This window comes from Spermophilus citellus (assembly GCF_964194105.1).
Source record: "Spermophilus citellus genome assembly, chromosome: 10".
Lineage (NCBI taxonomy): Eukaryota > Metazoa > Chordata > Mammalia > Rodentia > Sciuridae > Spermophilus > Spermophilus citellus.
This window is the reverse complement of record NC_138197.1, coordinates 62,013,733-62,036,100: the sequence shown is the minus strand read 5'-3', so window position 1 is coordinate 62,036,100 and position 22,368 is coordinate 62,013,733. Positions and strand designations below refer to the sequence as shown.

General features: G+C 36.9%; 1 protein-coding gene across 2 annotated transcripts in view; it reads right to left on the bottom strand.

The window, feature by feature from the left end:
- The window catches only part of PDZRN4 (PDZ domain containing ring finger 4), a 358,432-nt gene that overhangs the window by 52,192 nt on the left and 283,872 nt on the right, over nucleotides 1–22,368 (bottom strand). For both annotated transcript variants that reach the window (XM_081311909.1, XM_081311910.1), the window contains 2 exons: nucleotides 16,346–16,602; nucleotides 12,935–13,037 (listed from right to left, as the gene is read on the bottom strand). In XM_081311909.1, coding sequence (XP_081168035.1) covers nucleotides 12,935–13,037; nucleotides 16,346–16,602 — 360 coding nt within the window. The remainder of the gene's footprint in view (nucleotides 1–12,934; nucleotides 13,038–16,345; nucleotides 16,603–22,368) is intronic.

The following is a 22,368-nucleotide window of genomic DNA, read 5'->3' as shown; positions in this document are numbered from 1 at the left end:
ATCTTAAAGCATATTTACAACTTTTTCTGAAAAGGATTCACAACTGTGTTTATTTGGCACATAACCACGTACAAGTCAAAGGAAGGAAAAATTTTTTAAGGATTATGAACTTCCTGGCTTTAAAAAGACTCAACAGCTGTCAGTGGATCCTCTAGTTACTCATAAACATCCCCTTGGAAACCTACTATCCTTCCAAGGGCTATTTTGGAATTTTAGACCTCTTTTGTAAGATAAATCACAGGTACTCATATTGGTAGGATGTAATAGTTTTAGTTTGTTTATGAAAGGAAGGTGAAATATTATATACTTTTGACCATTAACCCCCTAGAGAAGAATACATATTCAGTTACACATGCTTTGAAGTTGGAATAAGGAAATATCAACAATCGGAATTTATTACTTTTAAAATTATGAAATTTTTTCTTTCTTTTTCTTTTTTTCTTTTTTTTTGTAGCAGAAAAAAAAAATTATTGCTCTATAGGTGAATCTTTAACTTCCATGGCCTCCCAATTCCTCTGTCAAGAATCACACATGTGTTCCTATATTCTTTAGTCTTCTTATGGCTCTTATTTCACCATATCAAAATTCTCTTTAATTGTCTTCTACCCAAATACCATTTAATTTTTCTGTCTCCAAATGTGTTAATCCATCTTTATTTAAAAGTATGCCATAATTACTAATAGTCCTTTATATTTGAAAGGAAAGCTCCATTCATCTTCTATTTCTCCCTTTAAAAGTACATGCTTTTTTTTTCTTTCTTTCTTTTAAATAGCAAGTTCCTCTTTGGTTACTGTTTTCTATAGAATCATCCACTTCCTACTGGGCTGAATCTGTGACTTTAAAAAATCTGGTCTTCCCAGGAGAGTGAAAAGAGCAAATGGTTTCAATGTGTTTTATAGAACAAAGGGAAAAAAAAAGCTGCAGATTTAACTTCCAATATTTTTTTTCAGTGAAAAACAAATAGAAATACGAAAAGGGAACATTTTTAAGAGGTAAGAACAATGAAATGAAAGCACAGACAAAAGGGTATTTGAGAGAGTGGTTAATTATAACTTTGGCTGGTGAGCAATTTTTGCTATAGAGCTCCAATTTACTTTTAGGTTTGAGTTTCCAAAATAGGGACTTCTGTAATAAGTGGCATCAACACCAAAGATATACATATATTGCCTTAAATGTGCTATGCACATAACAACATCTGGTCATTTAAAATCTGATGACCCACGTAATGGCCTTATCTCCATTCAATCAAAGCCATCATCCACTTGGTGCCATTCATCTTCATATTCTCCTAATCTATTCCATTTATGATGACCACAGGCATAGATTATTTGTTGTTGTATTTCAAAATATTACTGTCTAATGCCTCATCTGTAAGCATCATCATTACCGTTGACATCTTTCTCTGGTTTTAAAGTGAGCCAAAAGATTTATTTGTTTCATCACTATGTTTGAAACACCCTACTAGCAATAAAGATGCAGAGTCATGGGCTTTCTGAGTGTGCATGCATGCATGTATCATATTTTTTGGCATATTTACTGGAACAATGAATAATAATTTCAAATTTCAGCTAGAAAAATATGAACATATTTTCTCTCATACTTAATTTGAATAAAAAACTTTTTGAAAAACAAATGAGAACATGCTCATGAATTTCTGGTCTAACCCCCTTTATAGATTTGACCTTTGATTTGTTAGCCTGCAGGTATATTTAAGATTTAATCATCACTTCAATCATTCTATCACATGCCTGGTACTTGGAAGACAGGGAAAGATTCTCCATGCTGCATAAAGTTGGAGACTTTGAAGGGAACTTGAAGTGAGAACAAACAATAATCTGTCAATAAGGCAAATAGAGGAGGGTGCAGAGGCCAGAGACCAAGACCCAGTGCTTCCGTAAGTGAAAACTGTAATGTTTGTCAAATATTTAATAGTTCAAACTTATTTTTGCCTTTGTGTCATATTTTTACCTCCATTGTATGGGTAGTGGGCTCTAGAGATGGGATAACAGAGCAGAGAAAGATAAAATGGGATTGAGGCAAAAAGAAAAGAAAACCATAAGAAATCAAGGCAAGGCTTGCTTGAGGGGAATGACAAGCAGTTTGTGTGGCAGGATCACGGTATCCTAAAGTGCACTGATTAGTGGTAGGTGAGTACAGGAAGGTAGATTGGAAAAGCTCTGGGTGTTCTGTAGCTCACATTGCATTCTAAAGGCCTGAGTTTTCCAGACTCAAATGTCAGGGGATCCACAAAGTCACAGCTTAAACACAATGCATCTCCTTAAAGTATCAATTTGTGGATAAGGGAATAAAATTGAGTTACTGGTAAAATATCTAAATTCTTCTAAAACAACAGTGTGTCTACTAAGGGGTAAAATGCAAATTTCACATCACTTTAAAAAATGAAACACAAAACCTACATAGAACTGTGCTTCAGGCTGTACACACAGACTCCGTGGGCTACAAGTACTTCATGTTCCTCATTATTCCTCTATGAAAAGAGCACTGAGCAGCAATGCCAGAAGCAAAGGAGAATCCTGGAAGAGTTTTCATCAGAAGAGTGACATGATAGCATGGGTAGGATACAACGGTGCAGAGACTGTGAGGCTACTGCTCAGAAGGAATGAGGAGTGGGGGTGGCCTGTAGAGACTCCACAGGCTGAACTGAGATGATTGGAGGTGCAGTGCAGGAAGGAATTAAGACTACTTTGAGCTTCCTGGCCTGTGCCACCTTACCAAGAAAGCAAGTCTTACTTTAAGGACTGTAGGTGATCTTTAAAGTACACAACTGAGAGACTAGCAACTGGCCATAGTGTCTCATGATTGTGCAGATGATGCGATATTAAAGAAGAGAAAAGTGAGGGCAGATTTGGGGAAGAAGCATGCTTAAGTTGGGAGACTATCCCTGATTTCATTTAAAACATCTTAACGCACTGAAATTTTGCCTCATGTTTTTTACCAACCATATGCCGTGGAACTATAATTGAACATTCATCTGATACGAAAGCAGATGTGCCTTAAATATTAACTATAACATTAATTCCACTTACTACATTGATGGGACTATGTTATTTCCATAAACTGGATATTTAATCCAAGTGCTTCTTAAATTTTAAGGTTTTTTTTAAATGACTTAATTTACATATAAAATTGTACATATTTACAGGGTACTTTGTGATGTTTCAATTCATGTATATTTTATGTAATATTCACATTAAATTAAGTATTTATCTGTCTCCTCATTTATCATTTCTTTGTGGTAAAAACATTCAAAATCCTCTCATCTATCTTTTTTGAAAGACACAGTACATTAGCATTATCTATAGTCACCTTCCACATTTTAGTCAGCTTTTTTTTGCCACTGTGACCAAAAGACCTGACAAGAACAATTTTAAAGGAGCAAAAGTTTATTTGGCACTCATAGTTTCAGAGGTCTGTCAGTCCATAGATAGCTGACTCTATTGCCCTGGGCCCAAAGTAAGGCAGAGCATCATGGCAGGAGGGTGTGGAGGAGGAAAGCAGCTCAGAACCTGGACTCGTGCAACACCAGTTCTTCTATGTTCCTATAGCTTGGTACCCACTGACCAACCTTCCCCCCATTCTCTTTCCCTTTTAAAATTTGTAAAAATATTACATGGTAATAAAGGAGGTGACCACTGAATACTAGTAAAACTTCTCTCTCTCTCTCTCTCTCTTTTTTTTTTTTTTTTTTTTTTTTTGGTACTGGGGATTGAACTCAGGCTCACTTGATCACTGAGCCATATTCCAACCCCACTTTTTTATTTGTTTTATTTAGAGACAGGGTCTCCCTGAGTTGCTTAGTGCCTCGCTATTGTTGAGTCTGGCTTTGAACTCGCCATCCTCCTATCTTTGCCTCCGGAGCTGCTGGAATTACAGGTGTGTGCCAACGTGCCCGGCTTCGACAGAACTCTTTTGGAAAACAATTTGTTAATACTCATTTATCTGAACTGTTAACAACTATTTATATGCTCTAATACAACAGTTTGACTTCTAGAAAGCTTTTATTATAAGGGTATTTCTGAAATGTGGATGGAGATTCATACATGCACCTGAAAAAAAATGCAAACACCACCTAAAATGTTAAACTTGTAGTTCTATAAACACAGTACATGCAAAACAGGAACAGTCACACAAAATGGTTACGTGGTACAATTGCAGGTGATAATATTTTAAAATCTTATTTTAGACCTCAAATACATAGACTGGGCTTACCATAATCTTTGGCTCATGACACATCATCTGTGCTGGATCTCTTTTGTTCATATTAAACTATATTATTTAATGCATAGTAAATGCAGTACATCAAACACATAGCCAAGAACCAGGATATTACAAATAGCTCATGTCCTTAAAGGAGGAGATAGAGGAGAACTGTCATCCCAATAAAGAATATATCACCTTTGTGGATTCCAATATTTATTTTAGAGACAATATAGTATAATGGGGGAAGATCTACCATATCAGTTTTATTCTCTGTATTTTTCTAATTTAAAAATAATTGTATAGTCAAATAAAATGATTTGTTTTCTAATTGCCATAGATGCATCCACCACATCAAATTAGCAAATATATATTATTTAACTTACCCTGAATACTAAAGTTAAAGTCAGAGATAATATGAAGAGATGTCCTACTTGCTACCAATTGGTATAAACTGTATGAGACACAGATCAATGTATGCCCATGTAAGTGAGTGTGTTCTCCCTGTAAAAATCCACAATGTGACCAATGTGGTTCTGCAACCTGTACAATCAGAAAAATGAGAAATTATACCCCATTTGATTCAAATGTATGAATTGTCAAGATCATTGTACTGTCATGTGTAACCAATAAAAAATAAATAAAAAGAAAAAAATCTATAATATGTTTGATAGGTTTGAAATGTTAAAATATGTGTAATTTTTTTAAGGATTTGACTTTGTCTCACTTTGCTAATATGAGTTACATTGGAGAAATGGATGCTGACAAGCCACTGCAGAAGCAACACTGGTTAGTTGCCTCTGTGGAGCTCACATGCCATGATGCTGAGCTTGGAGGGACTAAGGATGGAATTAGAACTGGGACCACACTCTTTGCTGGTTTCTTTTCACTAGATTATATTGCGCCTGAAAGAAACAAGGGAATCCTTACATGCAATTTGTTTTATATTAGAAAAGACAGCTCCCTGTCTCTACCCCTATGAAAACAGTTTTTTGAAAGCATAATAGAAAGAAGTCAGTAGAAAAATATGATTTGATATGTAAATACTCACCTTACATACAACCTTTCACAAACACCTTCAAATAATTAAGGAAATCCTCTGAATGTCTCATGAGCATCTTTAAACAAAAACTGAATGTCAACACTTTGGTAAAATTTATGTATGTAGTGTAAGGAAACTTCATGGTATATCTGGATTCCTAGTCCCATGGGCCCCTGGTTGCTTTGTCTAATAACTAAACTTGGAAGGTTCAATGTGCTTTTCTTGAAAGAAGGTTTAATGTTATCATAATCTGTGAGGCAAAGATAGATTTGCTTCATACTTGTTGTATAAAATTACATGACCAAATTAATAGGAATACTAGCTTTTCTTTCAGTAATAAATCTGAAAGAATTTTAATAATTTCAAAGACTGTCCTCAATTTTGTGGCATTTTCTTTCTAGTCACTCTTCATGGAAAAGACTCTCACAATTTAGGGTAATAATTTGATTATAAACATGGGTATTCAAATTGAACTTGGACTCATTGCTACCTTGAATATTACCAGTGATCACAACCAATAAGTTTATGTTAATAGTTGAGAAGTATAAAAATTAAGATACCCACAGGATGTATTGTACTGCTAGTATATGTTTGAATATTTAATAAGATACTGTTCAAAATTACAGTGAAACATTAGCTATGTACCAGGAATATTTAGGGCAAATTGGGATGTATAGATATCCTAACAGTATCAAACCCTGGTTATTTCTCAAGTACATAAATTAGTATGTCTTTTTACCAGGTTTCATCAGCTTATAAGTTTGGGGTGAAACATATACATCTTTCTAGTTAAAATAATAATAATAATAATAATAATAATAATAATAATAATAATAACAAAAAATCCTCAATTTTCTTTCTTTATAGTCTGGGGTGAGTATATGCTTAAATCTGTTTATTCTAGTTATTAGATTAATTGAATTATGGGAAACAAAGACTGCATACTTGATTTCAAGTTTTTGTTCTTCATCAGCCTTCTCCCTTTTTCTGAATTTAATACTTTGAAATTGTTTTCAGTACCCTTATAAAACAAGAGCAGTTGGTCAATAATTTATTCATTCATCATGGCAATGCTGCTGAAGACCCCCTGTGAGCCAGGGCATATGCCAGACTCTCCTGGTGATGTAAAAATAATTAGAGGTGGTCACAGCTATTAAGAAAGATGACAATCTATTAATAAGGAAAAAGAAAAGGTAAATATATAAATGGCTATCACTCAGGGCATAATCTAAAAATTAGGAACTACTTAGAATGTGGTATAGGAGTTCAGTGGTAGGAAAGGTGGCATTATGTTTTGGAGGACATTGTGGAGCAATTTTGAGGGAGTGATGATTGGATCCATTTTTGATTGATGGTAGAGATTGTCAAAAGGGGGCCCAAGGCAAAAGAAGCCCATAAGCAAAGGCATAAGAAGAGGAAAGCACACAGTTTGCTCTCTGTGTTATAGAGCTGTAGAGTCAGACCTCAAGATGTGTACAGGTAGGGTGGGAACCAGTGCAAAGAACATCAAAATCAGGCAGAGCAATTTTGAGCTAATACAAGCCACTGAGTCATACAAAATGATAAACTGGATAATGATCTAATGAGAAGTGTACTGGGGAAGGTTTTTTGATCTTGTTTTGTTTTGGTTTTGGTTTGGCATTGGTTTAGAAGATGACTATAGAGACTAGGAACTGGCCACAGGAGACCAAAAACCTACCTAGAAGTAGAGTGATGTTCAGGACAAAGGAGAGACAGTGGGGAATGGGAAGGAGAAATGTGTCATAGAGATCCTAGCAATCAATACAAGCTCCAATGTATGATGACTCATATCATGGTTCAGTCTCTATGATGAAGAATAAAAGCTGATCTCATTGAGAAAATGGTGGTGCCATTAACAGGCACCCCCAGGAACCAACTCCACACTGACAAAACACCTACTTATCTTCAGTGTTCAAGTAATAAAAATATTTTCACCTCCATCTAGATTTGTTTCAAGTCAGAAAATCCTCCCCAAAGAATGACACTTAAGGTGATTTTTAATGGATGGTTTTGTTACCCTGGTAAGTAGTATAACATTGTTTTAGATATTTCATTGATAATTGTAAAATTATTTCCCTACAAGTGGGAAAAAAGAAACTGGTGAAATGCAAAGTATTCAGTGAACTAAAAAAAATTGTGGCTCTCATACCCTTTCACACTTTATGCACTATTATCTCTTTTCTCTACTGTGACCCACAATGTGTAGATAATGCATAGTCTCTCGATCAATTATGTTTCATATCCAAACCTGTTCCTTTCATGGCTGATTTTAAGCTCTTTCATAAGGTGACCTCTCTGAGTGTCAGAAGTCATCAGTCAAAATTGACTAGCTGCAAAGGCCCTCAGATCCCTGTTTTAGTGTTTCACACATATGCTGAATGACCCCTTGGTGAGGATATTACAAAGGAGGTACCAGGATGGATTAGAGAGCATGTCAAATTTATACCAGGTATGAGATTCTATGATTTCCTACAATGAAGGTTATTAAAGACCAATTTTTATGGAGATCATTAACTTTCTAGTTCATTACTTATTTCTCCCCATCTTTTACCACTTTCCTTAGAAGTATTTAACTGAAACTAATAGTAGTACTAGTATTAAAGCCCCTGACTCAAAGAACAGATACCTGGTGGGAAAGGGAGAGGGCATTTGCTGTGACTGATGGTGGCCCCAGGTTTTTTTTTTCCAATTCCCTCATATAAAAAAGAGGAAAGGGACTGAGCTGCTCAGAAGTTGTTTCATACAGAGAGCTGTGGTGATTCTTATTTATTCCTTCATCAAGAAACTAAATCCATCATCTATTCCACTCACAAGAAACAAAGATATGATAGAATGATAAAGAATGCAGGTCAATCTTCTGTTTCTAGAGACCAAAACAAAACAAAACAAAAAACAAAACAAAACAAAACAAAACAAAACACCCTGTAGCTTCACACATTCACACAGGAGAGATTTTTCTCTATGTTAACTTCATAAATCATGAAGTTCAAAAAAATGTGGCTGGAATCTAGTTAAAACTTCATCCACTTGTTGTGTACACCTGCGTATATGTATATGTGCAATTCCAATCTTCTTGGTCCATAATTCTCTTAATTAATTCTACATAATTATGTAGGAGAGATTACATACTTAAATTCTCACAAATATTTTGCACGCATTTGGAAGGATCCAGTGCCCGGAAGTACATTTTGCAAAATGACACTTCTCAGCATAGCACAAGGGTTTACTTATTCTCTGCATGAGGATTGTCAAGAGGAAGCTAATAATTAATATGCTAAATGCTCACTTCTATTTATGAAACTGGCGCAAAGTGTTTGGCTTTCATTTAACATGTACATGAAATTCTGACATATACTTGCCCTCTCCTTTCTACACTTCACACTGGTTCAAAATACTCTCAAAATACCTTTTGTTTCCATTTTTATGACAGTAGACACATAAAGGGTACTTAATTCAGGCTCTTGGAGATGTTACTTCAGCCTGATTTCAAGGGATAAAGCATATCCAAGTAATGAAAATTTAGAGGCCCAGGAATGTTGCTTCAATTACTAGCTTGTCTTGGTAAACATGATGGTTTTTACTATTAAAATTGGACACTTATTTGGCTTCTCACTTCTCCATCAGCACTGATTTCTGAGAGTTCGTGGTAAATGCTGCAGAAAATTCAGCTTCTTCCTTTTTCTCAGGCAGTGGCAAACACATCTTTATTAGGGGTTGGATGAAAGAGCTCTATATTTCTCAGAGCCTTTCCCTTTAAATTATTTCTGGTAGAGGTTGGATTTGAGGTCTGCCTCTGACTTGCTAAGGGCTATTTATGATTTATTTCAACCTTTAGCTGGCTCTAGGGGGAAAAAAATGAACAAAGTTGAAAATAAAGAACAGGAGAATCTAATTCCCAGTGGTACCCCAGTGGCGGGGAGCCTCCTGACTCTTAGGATGGGTGCATTGTTTAAATTATGATACTTTTATTTTTTCCCTCTCAAAAATAAAATTAAAGTCATTCATCATTTTTAATTAGAGAACAAGTGCCATCATTTTTTAAAGAGAACAAATTTCAAGCTGTGAGTCTTTTAATGTAGACTGGTCCTCTGAGACTTTTCTGAAGCACTTGGTGGAGAAATTTTAAACCCAGTCAAATATTTTCTTAGGAAAAGTGGTGATAGGTCATGGTGAGATATGTGTGTCATTAAAATTTCATTGAGGTCCCTAACACACCAGAGTCACTATAACATTGACACATGGACTATAATATCTCCAAAGAAGCATTTGCTGTCCATCACAGCTCTGAAGGGAGCTGTTACAGTCTATCAATGTAATAATCTGCATGTTAAAAAGTCCCTAAATATGTATTTACAAGATAGTCAGATTTGCTTTGGTCTGCTGGGTCAATAATCCATGTGCTAAAAGTCCCTAAATATGTATTCACAAGATAGACAGATCAGCTTTGGTTCACTAAGTCAGTGATAAGTAGGTGTTTAAAAAGGCACCTATGTAGTTGCATAGTTTGCATTTTAGCAGGTTCAGAAATGCGTTTGTTAAAGAGCATGTTTATTATGGTAGTTCCAGGGGATGCCAGAAGCTATTTTTCACTCTGCTCTAGGATACTTTGCTCTATGATGTGTTTTTTTAAAAGTCAGACCAAAAATAAATAAATAAATAAATGAAATAAAAAACCATCGTAGCACTACAAACTGTATTAAAGTTATGAGGCAAGAAACGGAAACACAGAAATTTAGGCACAGCCCTTGGGGCCAGCGTAAATATGCTGTCTTTCCAAATTGTGTCTTACTCTATCTATGGCCACTATCCAGGTCTGAGGCTCTTCTTCCTCTCATCTGACTGCCCGGCTTTCCTTCTGTCAAGCTCATCCCAGGAGCCAGAGCAGCACTCCATAGAGTCAGAATATGGCCCCGATCTGCTCTAGCCACCTCCCATGTCCTAGCAAAAGCCAAAGGCTCCCAGAGTAGGCCCTTTCTCACAGATACACCTGTTCCCATTTGGTTCTCTCTGTGCTGCTGGAGCACCCTACCTCTTTGCTGTTCTCTGAGTTCACCATCATTTCCTGCTGCAGGCTTTTATACTATACCTTCCCTCTTTCTGAAAGCTCCTTCCACATGGCTCCATCTATTACTTTCCTCATGTCTCTCCTGATAGAAGACTTTCCCCACCACTGTGTGTAAGACAGAAACCTCCTGTCCTGCCACCAAACCTCCCCTTTCTGATACCCATGCTTGTTGATCTCCATTAGCAATTGTCACTATCTAAAACAATACTTCTTTATTTACTTATTCATTGTCCATTCTCCTTCCTCTAGAAGTTTAGCTACACTAGGGCAGGAACTGCATAAATCCATTCTTTGATAGGTTCCTGGTACCTTTTAAGTGCTCGTTCAATACTTATGATACAAATGAATGAAAGCAGATGAAAAAAAAAACTAGTCTTTTTTAATTTTCTTAATTGCCAGGATGATGTTTATTCCTGTTTAGGTGAAGGAAGAATACAAATCTCTGCTTGACCACCACAATCCAGTCTCTTGTAATGTTCTTTAAGTGGCACAAAACTGGTTTTTCCTGAAGATGCTCATCCATTCTACCTCTAGAGCTGCAGGGTTATGGTAAAGCTCCCAGAGGAGCTGGTCCCAGAAATGCTCCATCAGTCTGCTTCTTTGTGTAATAGTGATGTGCCCAACATAAGGACAGGATCAGCAGTTTGTGATCAGTCCAATTAAAGTAGTATCCTTAACAGACTCTGGTGATGATAGTGGACTGACGAGATTTTATAATCTGTCACAATTGTGGGGGCTAGCATGTGTCACTCTATGGGTGTGTCATTAACTATAACAAACTGAAGAGGACTGGGTAGATTCGTCATTCTCTTACATTTGGTGAATTGTCCCGGGGGCATCCTCCCTGTCTCTACCCACTTCTTTAACCTGCCTGGTGTTCTCATAATGCATCCTTTCTCATGATTGAAGACTGTCATAGCAAATCCTTCCTTATTTAAATTTCACAGGAACATTCATTATTTCAATCACTTAGAAAGGTGCCTTTGGCAACAAGAATCACAGCTGACAGCAAATGAATGACTATAATGCTGTGATTAGTTGAATTACAGGCTACAGTGAGCCTGTCTGAGCACTCATCACTGGCATCTTCCTAATGGGAGACTCTACTTAGGATTGATAGTGGTCACAAAGGAGGATGTGGTTCAGCTACAATAAGCTTCATAGAGTTGAAGAAAATCTGTCTGCATTGTACTTCTATGACATGATGATTAACTAAATGCATTTTTCTTGTTAACCTGCTTATCTTAAAGAAGTCTTTCTCCTATGCCCTCCCCTAGAACAGGAACATATTTTGAAGGAACTTCAAGGCACAAACTCAATGAAAAGTTTAAGTTATCTTGATAATTCCAGGCCCTAAACCCGAAGTTTTCATTAATTGAAGGAAAAAAGACTTTACTCTTGAATTATTTGGAGAAGTAACTTAATTTCATAATTAACTTTTGCATGCATGTAGACAAAACTTAATGGATACTTCAATGTATGCCAGTACTTGAGGACATTTATAAAATAAAAATTTTCAACCTAATGATGATGAGGAAAAAAAAATTAACATCATCACTGATAATAAAACCACATACTCAGATGTTAGGTGTCACTGCACATCCTGCCGAATCTGGCTGTAAAGAAATGATGATTTCTATAACTGCTAGCAATGGCTTTTGCAGGGGGAAGATTTCAAATAAACGAGTATTTGCTTTAGGCGAGCTTCACTGAATTGGCCTTATTTGATTTCAGGTTCTCCTAAGAGAAAAGATTTCAGGATTTCCTGGTTGTAAAATGGAAAAGAACACTTTGCTGAACTTGTATGACATCATCTGAAGCATCCAAAGGGCAGATAATCTTGGGTTCTCTGCCTATTTACCAAAGCTTCTTTACCTCCTCAATCTATTTTATTTCCAAATGTCAGAGTAGTCTGAAACCTTTCAAAGATTTATAGACTGCAGAAGCAGAGGATATATTAGGATAAATCCTTTAACTTTTGTGAAAGCTCTGAAAATAATTAGAACCTTTTGAAGTGTTACGTGTTTCAGTACAGGCTCTCTACCACTATAACATGAGAAGGCCAAACAATTTAACAACAAAGGGCAGCAGGCCATTTCTACATCTAAAATACTTATGAAAATGCTGTTTAGAGTACTTACCAAAGTCACAAATAAAGAGAATATGGAATGTGTGAAAGATGATGTAACTAATATAATAAAATTTACTTTATTGATTAAAAACAGAACACTCATGAATGAATTAAAAATAGTAATCACAATTTTGGCTTTAAATATAATTATCTTTCCAAACTCTACTTAGAAATCTGCTTATATTACAGAAAGAAGAAAAAAATATAGCTGCTATAAAATTGCATATAAAAGGCAACAAAATACAGACAAGTTATTTTCAAGCTTATACTATAAAAATATTTTCCCATGTACTTAAAATGGAAACAAATAGCTAAAACAAATATAGTTAAAAAGATCCTACCCTAGATATATAATAGGCAAGCTATTTCTTACAGTAATACATTCGTTTTTTATTATGCAAAAACCTTCAGCCATAACTTCATGAAGAAATGTGAAGTGGTCTGAAAATGATCTCACCTCATATTCAAAGTCCTCTGTTCTGTCTGCATCAGCAGGCAAGCTGGAAAGATACTCGTTGTCCTCATAAAATTCATGGTCCAATGGATGAAGAGAATGGCAGCTATGGGGAATGCAACAATATGGTAGAAGTGGATCAAAAGGATTGTTTTCAAGATTAAAACTGGTTTTAGATTTCACTTTAGTTTTCTCTGCTTTGGAATAAGAACTGTAGCTATCTAAGTGAGCCAATCTTCAAACAGACTACAGCTCAGAAAAAGCAATTGCTTTTCTCTCTCATCTCCATGAAGTCCATCGATTTGCTATTTCTAAGAGAACACTAACAGAAGGGCCCAGGTTGCAGTGGCATTCTGTGAAGGGACCGATGGAAAATCTTCCAGGGTGCATGATGCTTCAAGTGATATTTTGACCTGACTCTATTGAGTGTGACCTGTTCACATGGGTGTGTGGCATTTGACACTGCAATCTCTCCAAAAGGGTATATTTTGGAGCAAAGTGCTACCAGTTTCAAAATATACAGCCCCAAACAGTTTTTTGAAAGCCATTTTCAAAAGCTCATATTTTTCAGACTATAGAATATACTCCATTACCCTCATTCCTTAAGACATCCCTCCTCCTTTGCCCTCATAGCCCACATTTTTCTGTCTTTGATAAAGGGCGCATGCTCAAATAGTAAAGAGTACTCATTGGTCTTAATTCACTGGAAGCTCCTATAAGCCACAGTTTTCAAAATCCTTTTGTAACATTTCCAGTGACAGAGAAAATAGATTAGGTAAAGCAAATGTGGGAACCTGGGCATTACTTTTTTGTGTATCCTTCAAGTTTGGAAAATATTTAAAATAATTTATAGAGGTGATCTTTGAGTTACTATATGTTCTGATATAGATACTATACATTTCACTAAATGAAAGTTAAGCATACTTACTAGGAAAGGGTATAAAGCCATCTCTATTTCTAAAAGTCATTGAAAAATTCTTGTCATATTGAAACATTGGTTGCAGGTATGACCTCTAAATCTTTTCATTGTGGACAGTTTTGAAAAACTGAGTTAGTAGTATAAATTAGTTCCCTTTTTGCTGGCTGAAAGGTGAGAGAGATGCATCCTGATACCTTCCTAGGTTTACTATAAATACTCTATCACCATCTTTTTACTATCTCTGTGGCTATTGGTTCCATACAAGGTTAAGCAAAAAATGGCAAAAGCATCACTCTGCAGCATTCTGCACCAAGTCTGCTGGTCTGCCAGATAGAGCCTCCTTGCTTGGATCTAGACTGACTCTGAAAAGTCTCATAGAGCTGGGAGAAGGTCAGAGTTCACTGTTTGGGAGCATTTGGTGTGTTTTCCTGGTCTTTCGGTTAGTAAGAGTGGAACTCTATCATGAGGAACACCTTATTCATTCAGTAAGCGTTTGTTGAGTGTCTACCAGATGCCAGGCACTATGCTAAGTGCTGGAAATACGTTGGTGCACAAAATCCAATTTTCTCCCAATTAATTGTGTAAAGTAGCACAATAGCAATTTCAGAGCAATGATTAAAAGGAAGATATGGAAACAGTGCAAGCACATGATGAAGATGAACCTACTGCATTCCTAGGAAGTTTGCTGGAAGAGGTTGCCTGTAAGCTAAGAGCTACAAGATTTAGGAAAAGCAGCGCAGTACAAGGGTCAAGGGAGTGGGATCAGTGGTCAGACCTTTTAGTCTTACTTAGAATACTGGCCCTGTCTCTTCCTTCCTGTGTGGTCTTGGCCATATTACTTAACCTCTGTTTTCTCATCTGTGACATAGGGATGGTAGTAATATAATGTGCTTCCTTATCAGGTTGTTGTGAGGTCTAAATGAGGCAATAAATATAAAATACTTGCAATATTACCTAAAATGTGTTCAGTTGGCTAATAAAAGTTAAATATTATTATTTATTTAAGAAAGTATTTATAGTGTCAAAAGCTGCACTAATGAATATTATATATTTGTTTGCTTGTTTATCATTCATCTCCTCCTCTAGAATATAAACTCCAGGAGGTAGGGGCTTTATTCTTCTTCATAGTTTTATACCTAGTACCTAGTGCCCATGAATGACACAAAGGACTATGTATCATGTAGTTACATGGAGAGCATGCAAACAGAGCCACGGCCCTCCTGAAGTTGAAGTCTCAAGGAGTAGTTTCTAAAGCCTGGCTGCACATTGAAATGCCCAGGTAGATTATTTTTTTGGGGGGGCTGAATACTGGGGATTGATCTCAGAGCCACTCAACCACTGAACCACATCCCCAGCCCTATTTTGTATTTTATTTAGAGACAGGGTCTCACTGAATTGCTTAGTGCCTTGCTATTGCTGAGGCTGGCTTTGAACTAGTGATCCTCCTGTCTCAGCCTCCCAAGCCGCTGGGATCATAGGCATGTGCCACTGTGCCTGGCTGCCTAGGTAGATTTTTGAAAATTTTTGTTGCCTTGGCTCCACTCTAAAAATTCTTATGTAATTAGCCTGTGGTGGGATAAGGCATTGATAGAGCTTCTCAAAGTTCCCACATGATTCAAATGTACACCTGTGACCCACTGAAACAGCTTATAGAAGACACTAAAGGGCAGAGACGTGGCAAGATCAGTTTTGTTGACTAAGTAGAGAATGGATTAGAGAAGGCAATAAAAATGAAGTCTAAAGAGGAGACTGCTCTTATAAATCAAACTCTTGTTAATCTTTGAATATTTGCGTAAAAGCTCAAAGAACAAAATGTATAGGTCAAAATGCACTTCCAAAGATAAACATATAAGAGTATTTGAATTAAAATCTAACTGCGTTAAAACAAGGTAAAAATAGAAAGGAAATTTTTCTTTAATCACTCCATATTTCCTAGCACTCTACTTACTGTGTGACAGCCAGAACCCTTTGTTTACATCTCAATATATTGGGTAATTGGTTTCTTTAGAGAATTGCACTTTAATTAAATTAGTTTTCTAGATTCTGTTTTAAGAGAAAAGCAAGGGAGAGAGAGAGAGAGAGAGAAGCAACCCACAGAGGAGAGTACAGTGCCAACATGTCACTTCCACCTGAGTCTTAATAAGATTTTTGGCAGCTTTGGTGAGAAAAGCTATTTCCCTGACCAGTGCTCATGAGTAGAGAGAGGCTTTTGAGGGCTGGAAGTATATAGATGAGCTAATCAGAGCCAGACCTTTTTTTATTGTATCTCAGCAAGTGTGATTGCAGAGGAGAAGCAACTGGGTGGGTCAGGAGGGTAGCTAGCAGGGACAATTTAGGACTTGCCAGAGGCAGGCACAGTGGAGAGATTTTCCAAGCAGAGCTGGGAGCCTGCTTCCATAGTTGACAGCTTGCTGAGGGGACCAATTCTTTCCAATACCTGCTTTCAATGGCAATCAACAACAAATAGGGCATGGAGACAAATGACAGAGAAATACCTGTCTGATAGCAGAAATGGACAGATGTCTGGCACTGGAGGGGTAGGTGGCCGAAGCTTGGCCAGGGCCATGATGTGTTCAAAGGTGATGTCAGTCTGGGTGCTGGCATTCATGAGCTGCACTTCGGGGACCGTTCCATAGGTGGGTCTATTGAGAGGAGTTCTCCTTAACACCTGCACCACGATGGGCTCCTTGGCGTTTCGAAAAGCTTCCACTGCCTCTTCATGGGTGGCCTTTGAGAGATCCTTCCCATTGACCTAGGAGGATATAAGGACAGTGTTCATCTTGGAGGAAAGAATGAGGGGGCATCATGACAGATTAGTAGACAGTGGAGAGGGGAGATTTCAGCCAGCTCTGATAGGAATTGTTAAAGGAATATTTAATCAGACATTTACCAAACTCTTTCCCAACAGGAGGAAGTGAAGATCAGTTTTGTAACTTTATGAAGTATCTGGAATTGATTAATAAAATACCATCACAATTATTAGTAAAGATTTACAAATTTAAATAACACATGAGTATCAGAAGGTGTTCCCAAAATCTCAAGATAGATAGAAATTAAATATATCCTTTGTAAAAATGATCAACAAATCGCCTGGTGATATTTTCAGCGTTTAATCAAAGTCTTACTTGTCTGAAATCTGGTTTTTGAGAATATTATCAAATTTCCTTCGTATTCATCTTTTTAGCAAAGACTATGTTGTTGCTCACGTGAATTCTATCATAAATCTTCACTATTCTGAGTGTGGCCAGCATCTTCAGAATCACTGAAGAGATTTTTACACCTATAGAATCCCTGGACCTAACTGAGACCTACTGAGTCGGGATTGGCATTTTAATAAGACCACAGCTAATTTCTAGCACGTGAAAGAAGTGCTGCTCTGAACACCTCTGAAACAATTCACTTGGCATCCCTTTGCATCCTCACCTGTCTCAATGTATACCCAGTTATGACCATTCAAGGTAGCCCTGGTCGTAACAGAGAAAGAGGTGAAGTTTGCATCTGTTCTTGGTCATGCCCTGCAGCAAGGCACAACCACTGGCATTTAAGAGAGAAAAAAAATTCTTCTTTAGGTGTGACTCTCCCACAGCTGCCTACTGAGGGCCAGGGATATTTCCCAGCCTTGGTAGCACACAAAACATCTGCACACTTTCCTTAACCCTTTCTCAGGGGCAACACAGACTGCTTTGAAATAGCTGTCCATTTATTTTGCTAAAATAGGTCCTGAGAACACAGCTTCAGTGGAAGTTGTGTTTTAATAAAGGACTCTAGGATCCTGATATAGCTTCATGACTCCTATCCTAAATGAATTAATAATGTTGGATTTTGCCAAGCAAAGAGAAATTTGATGACCCAGTCCTGTGCCCAATACCCTGGGAATTATAACATTTCTAGACAGATAACTAAGCCACCTCCGTGTTGGTAAAACACTGATATCTGTTAGGCAGCAGCAAACCCTTAGAGATGCCAGGGTGCCTAAAAAGAACAAAAGGAAATGTAGTGATTTGGATGTGAGGTGTCCCCCAAAAGCTCATGTATGAGACAATGCAAAAGGGTTCAGAGGAGAAATAATGGGATTGTGAGAGTCTTAACCTGATCAGTGAATTAATCCCTGATGGGATTAACGGAGTGATAACTAGAGGTGTGGCTGGAGGAAGTGGTTCATTGGGGGCATGGCTATGAGGTATATATTCTGTATCTGGAGCTGGGGTCTCTCTTTCTGCTTCATGACCACTGTGATAGGAGCTGCTTCCCTCTGCTACACTCTTCTGCTATGATGTTCTGCCTCATCTCAAGCCCTGAGGAATGGAGCCAGCCTTCTCTAGACTATGACCTCTGAAACTGATCCCTCAAATAAACTTTTCCTCCCCTACAGTTATGCTGGTCAGATCTTTTATTCTTGGAGGTGAAAAAGCTGACTAAAACAGGAAATCAGTGAGATGAGATTGTAGAACAATTGCTGACATTCAGATGAACACATTCTTTCTTCCTGAATACACAAAGGGTAGGTATGCACTCAGAGCAAGAATGGGGCATTTGAGGGTAAATGACACAATGCCAGGTGGAAATGGGCATGTTATATAGAGACAGGCTTAATGACCTGCACGATCTAATTTACTCAATGGACCCTGAAAGAGTTAATGTGCCTTCAAAAAATGAGCAATTAGGTTTCCATGGCACAAAATCAGTCCTAGTTCAGTCCCTGGATCACTAGTAAGAACCCGCACATAGAAATCCAAGTGGGTGCCCAATAGTGTGCAAGCATTCACTAGTCTGTGCACTCCATTTCCGATTCTTTCCTCCATGGAATAAGCTTGAAAAATTGTCACTGAGTTTTCATGGACACCATCTTGTGATGTCTGTCTTGGGCACGTGGGATACAGCAACACAGGGTACCTACAAATGCGGTTGTTCATTCTTGGAGGCAAGCCAGGTGCTCTGGGACAGGGCCAACACTGTCTCCCCTGAGGATGTGCAGTCAGCAAATCAGAAAAGAAAGCCCAGAATTGAGAGGCATAACCTAATATCTTGCCCTTCAGGTTGAATGATATCAACCCTCTATTTCTCATTGTAGTCAGTGTTTATCAATTCCAGAAATCCTGAAGATGACAAAGTGGCATTTAAGACTGCTGAGTCTATGCAGTAAGACAGACTTGTCCTCTTGTCTCCAGCCTTCTGCTTAATGATGTCCCTTCAGTTTAATGAAGACCCACTCTTGCAGTGTTCCACACCCTTCCCTCTCTGAAATAAACTCTCAGTCATTATCTACCAACTATTTAACATCTATTGGATCTATGTCAGTAGATAACCTTTTCCTAAAACCTTGCATCAAGAACAACCTCTAAAAGTGGCAGAATGAACTAAAGGAATGCCTGCCCATTTTGAAGTTACTTTAAGCATTATCTGAGGATAAAGGGAAAATTTGTGGCCAGGATTTCTTCCAATCACACCTTAGAGCCTATTAGTGGAAAAAGGGTTTCAATATATAGTAGACAATGCCATGAATCTATTTTTTTTTTCTTTAGGAGGCTGAGAACTTTGCCTATGTCAATCTAGTCTTGGTGTTCAGTACACTTATTTACTTTAGTGCCATTCGAAGCAAGAACATGTTTTGCAAAAGTAAGTTTCCCACTGATAACGATTATTTATTTTGTATTCCTATGTGCCAAGTAAGATTATTTTTTGACAAATTCAGATTGAACAATAATTTCTGCAGAAACAAAAAAATATGCAGGAAAAGTATTTTAGACTGAGAAATCATTAGTTTTTATTACAATGTTTTGTATATGCAGACAATTGGCATCATACTTAAGATCAATAGCTATCGATTCTATGACCTGTGTCCATTCATTTATGATGATGGCATTTATATGCAAATTTTATTCTTTGCTATGACAGTCAAATATAATCTCAAAAAAGAACAGGAAATGCAATCTCAAATATCTTCCTTCCCGATTGGGAAATGCTCTTTTCTTCCAGTTGCCATGCTGCTGACCTCTATTTTCATAAGCTATTTAATATCTCTCAAAGTAAAGAAGTCTATGACCTTTAAAGGCTCTGCTGCCCCACGTGATCTCTTAGAAAATGTAAGCACTGTTAATACTAAACACTCTTTTTTTCACTTCACTTGAAGTTCATCAACATAGTGTTAGCCTACAAAAAGGTCACCATTTTATAAATTATGCCTTTCACAACAGAAAAAAAAGAGTAGATTAATTGGGATTTTCTGGCAGTTGCTTTGCTTAGTTGTCTTCAGTTACAGCTAGAGAGAATAACAACACGGGAAGAATACCTAATGTTATAGGAAAATTCTGTAGTAAGTAAACAAATAAATGAGTGTTAAAACTTCATTTTTTCAAGTGGTTAGTTTCTAAACCAATAAGGAATTTGGATGTCATGGTGCCATACCTTTATCATTCTGTGTCTTTAGCACTGCCTTTACTCCCTGACACTCTTTTTCTTCTCCTTACCTCTTATTCCTTCTCTAAATATCGAATTTGGTTTTGTGTGAATGAGATTGGAGATGGAGAAGCCTTCTATTAAAGGTTTCCCACTATATCCAAGTTTCTTTTTCTCCTTCTTCATCATCTTATTCTTATTCATTTTTATTATTATTTTAAAATTATTATTTTTGCTAGGTGAGTACAGAATTGATTTTCAGGAAGAAAAAAATAGAGGAAAAGAGTTGGGAGCAAAACTAGTGGAATGAGATGATTTTAAAAAAGGAGTGTATTAAGGACTTTGATTTGAAGTTTTCAAGCAGGAGTTTCACAAAGGATAGCAGTTTAAGTATGCTACAAGGAAAGTTGGTTTTTTTCCCCCACAAAACCTTGTTAAACAGAATAAGAGAGAAGGTAGAGTGTCATGATAAACATGAATAGTATAATTGCATCTATTGCTGCATCTGGAATTTTGATAACTGTAGCCCAAACTGATTTGGGCCGCAACTGAGCAGCTAGAGTGAAACTAAAAAGATAGATGTGATTGCTATTTGATGAGAGGGCAGCAGTCCCAGAGAGGGAAAGCTGGACTCTGGGAAGGTGATTAAGTCACCTGATTCAGAATAAATCAGAAAGCAAACACATTATGCAAAAACAAGGCATTAGAACTGGCAAAAGCAAAAATGAGAAAAGAGAGATGCTGATTATATTATAAATAGTGATATATAGTTGTCCTCAGACAAACTAAATTTGGGTTGGATGCAAGCGGGGAGAGAGGTCTTAATCCTGTCCCCTTTGAAGCAGTCACAGGATAGACATTCAGATGAACCAGCAAGCACATGCAATGGGGCACTAAGAGAAAAAATGATCATAGGAAACCATAATCTGAAGTCTTCCACTTTCTGAGCATCTTATTTCTAAAAAGTTATTATTTTCCATGATACTGATGGTACGATCTTAAGTGGGTAGAGAAAAAAAATCACTTTTCAGCAATCAGTGCTAAAGATGTGTGAATACATTTGTTGTGGCAGATGGGCTAATTAAGCCATAGCAACTTGTGAATGTTAAGTAAAGAATATAGCCTTTTATATGTAAACTGTATTATGGCAATCTTTGATGAAGCTTCTGTTTAATGAATAATGTACCCTTTTGGATAAACTGCAAAACCTGGGCCACTCATCCTGACTTCCTCAGTGAATGATAGCTTTTGCTTGGATATGAGCTGTTCCTCTTTGATTATTCCTCCAAATTCAACCACATGAAAATTCTTTTTGAATAATAGAAAACCAACAGGCTTTCCCACTCTCACATGAATATCCAAGTCGCCACAGTGAATGGCCTTTTCTAGAATTATCTGTTTGGAAATAATGAGGGTTTTCAAACTTCCCCTAAGAAAACTAAGAACTTCCAAGCATTTATGGCTTCCAACGGAGCATAAATAAAAGAAAATCTCATAGAAGTATGGATACCAATTAGCATAGCCCAATCTCAAATTGAAAATAAGAATGAAGGGTTTGAATATTAGGATTCTGGGTGGACCTGATGATGTACCCAGTTAGTTCACAAGAGCTCCTACCCGCAAAAGTAACTGTGGAATTAATTTTTCCTAAATTCCCCAAATAGATGAAATTCTCTATTCAGATCAAATTCTCTATTTAGAAATTACAGAGTTCTTGCCAGAATATGGTTTAGTAACATTTCATAGAAAGAGCAAATAACATTTAAATTCTTGTTAAAATGTTTGGTATGGAAGAAATTCAAAATAATCCAAACTCTATATTTATTAAACCACTTGTCATATGCAATCTTCAAGTTAATTTTAAAGAATTTAAACATATAATTTTTCCTAAACTTTGTTATGTTTGGTTTTAGGTGGGCATCTGTTATGTAAATTAAATACTGCACAGTGTAAAAAAACACTTACAGTAAAAGGAATTCATGCACAATTTTTGCACAACAGAAATTGTGCAAAATGCATGAAGAAAACCTAGTGGTAGATGGACTAAAATGAACTTTGGCCTTTAAAAATAATTTATCAATGAACAAAACAATCAATGGTATGTAGGTGTGTGTTCATTATG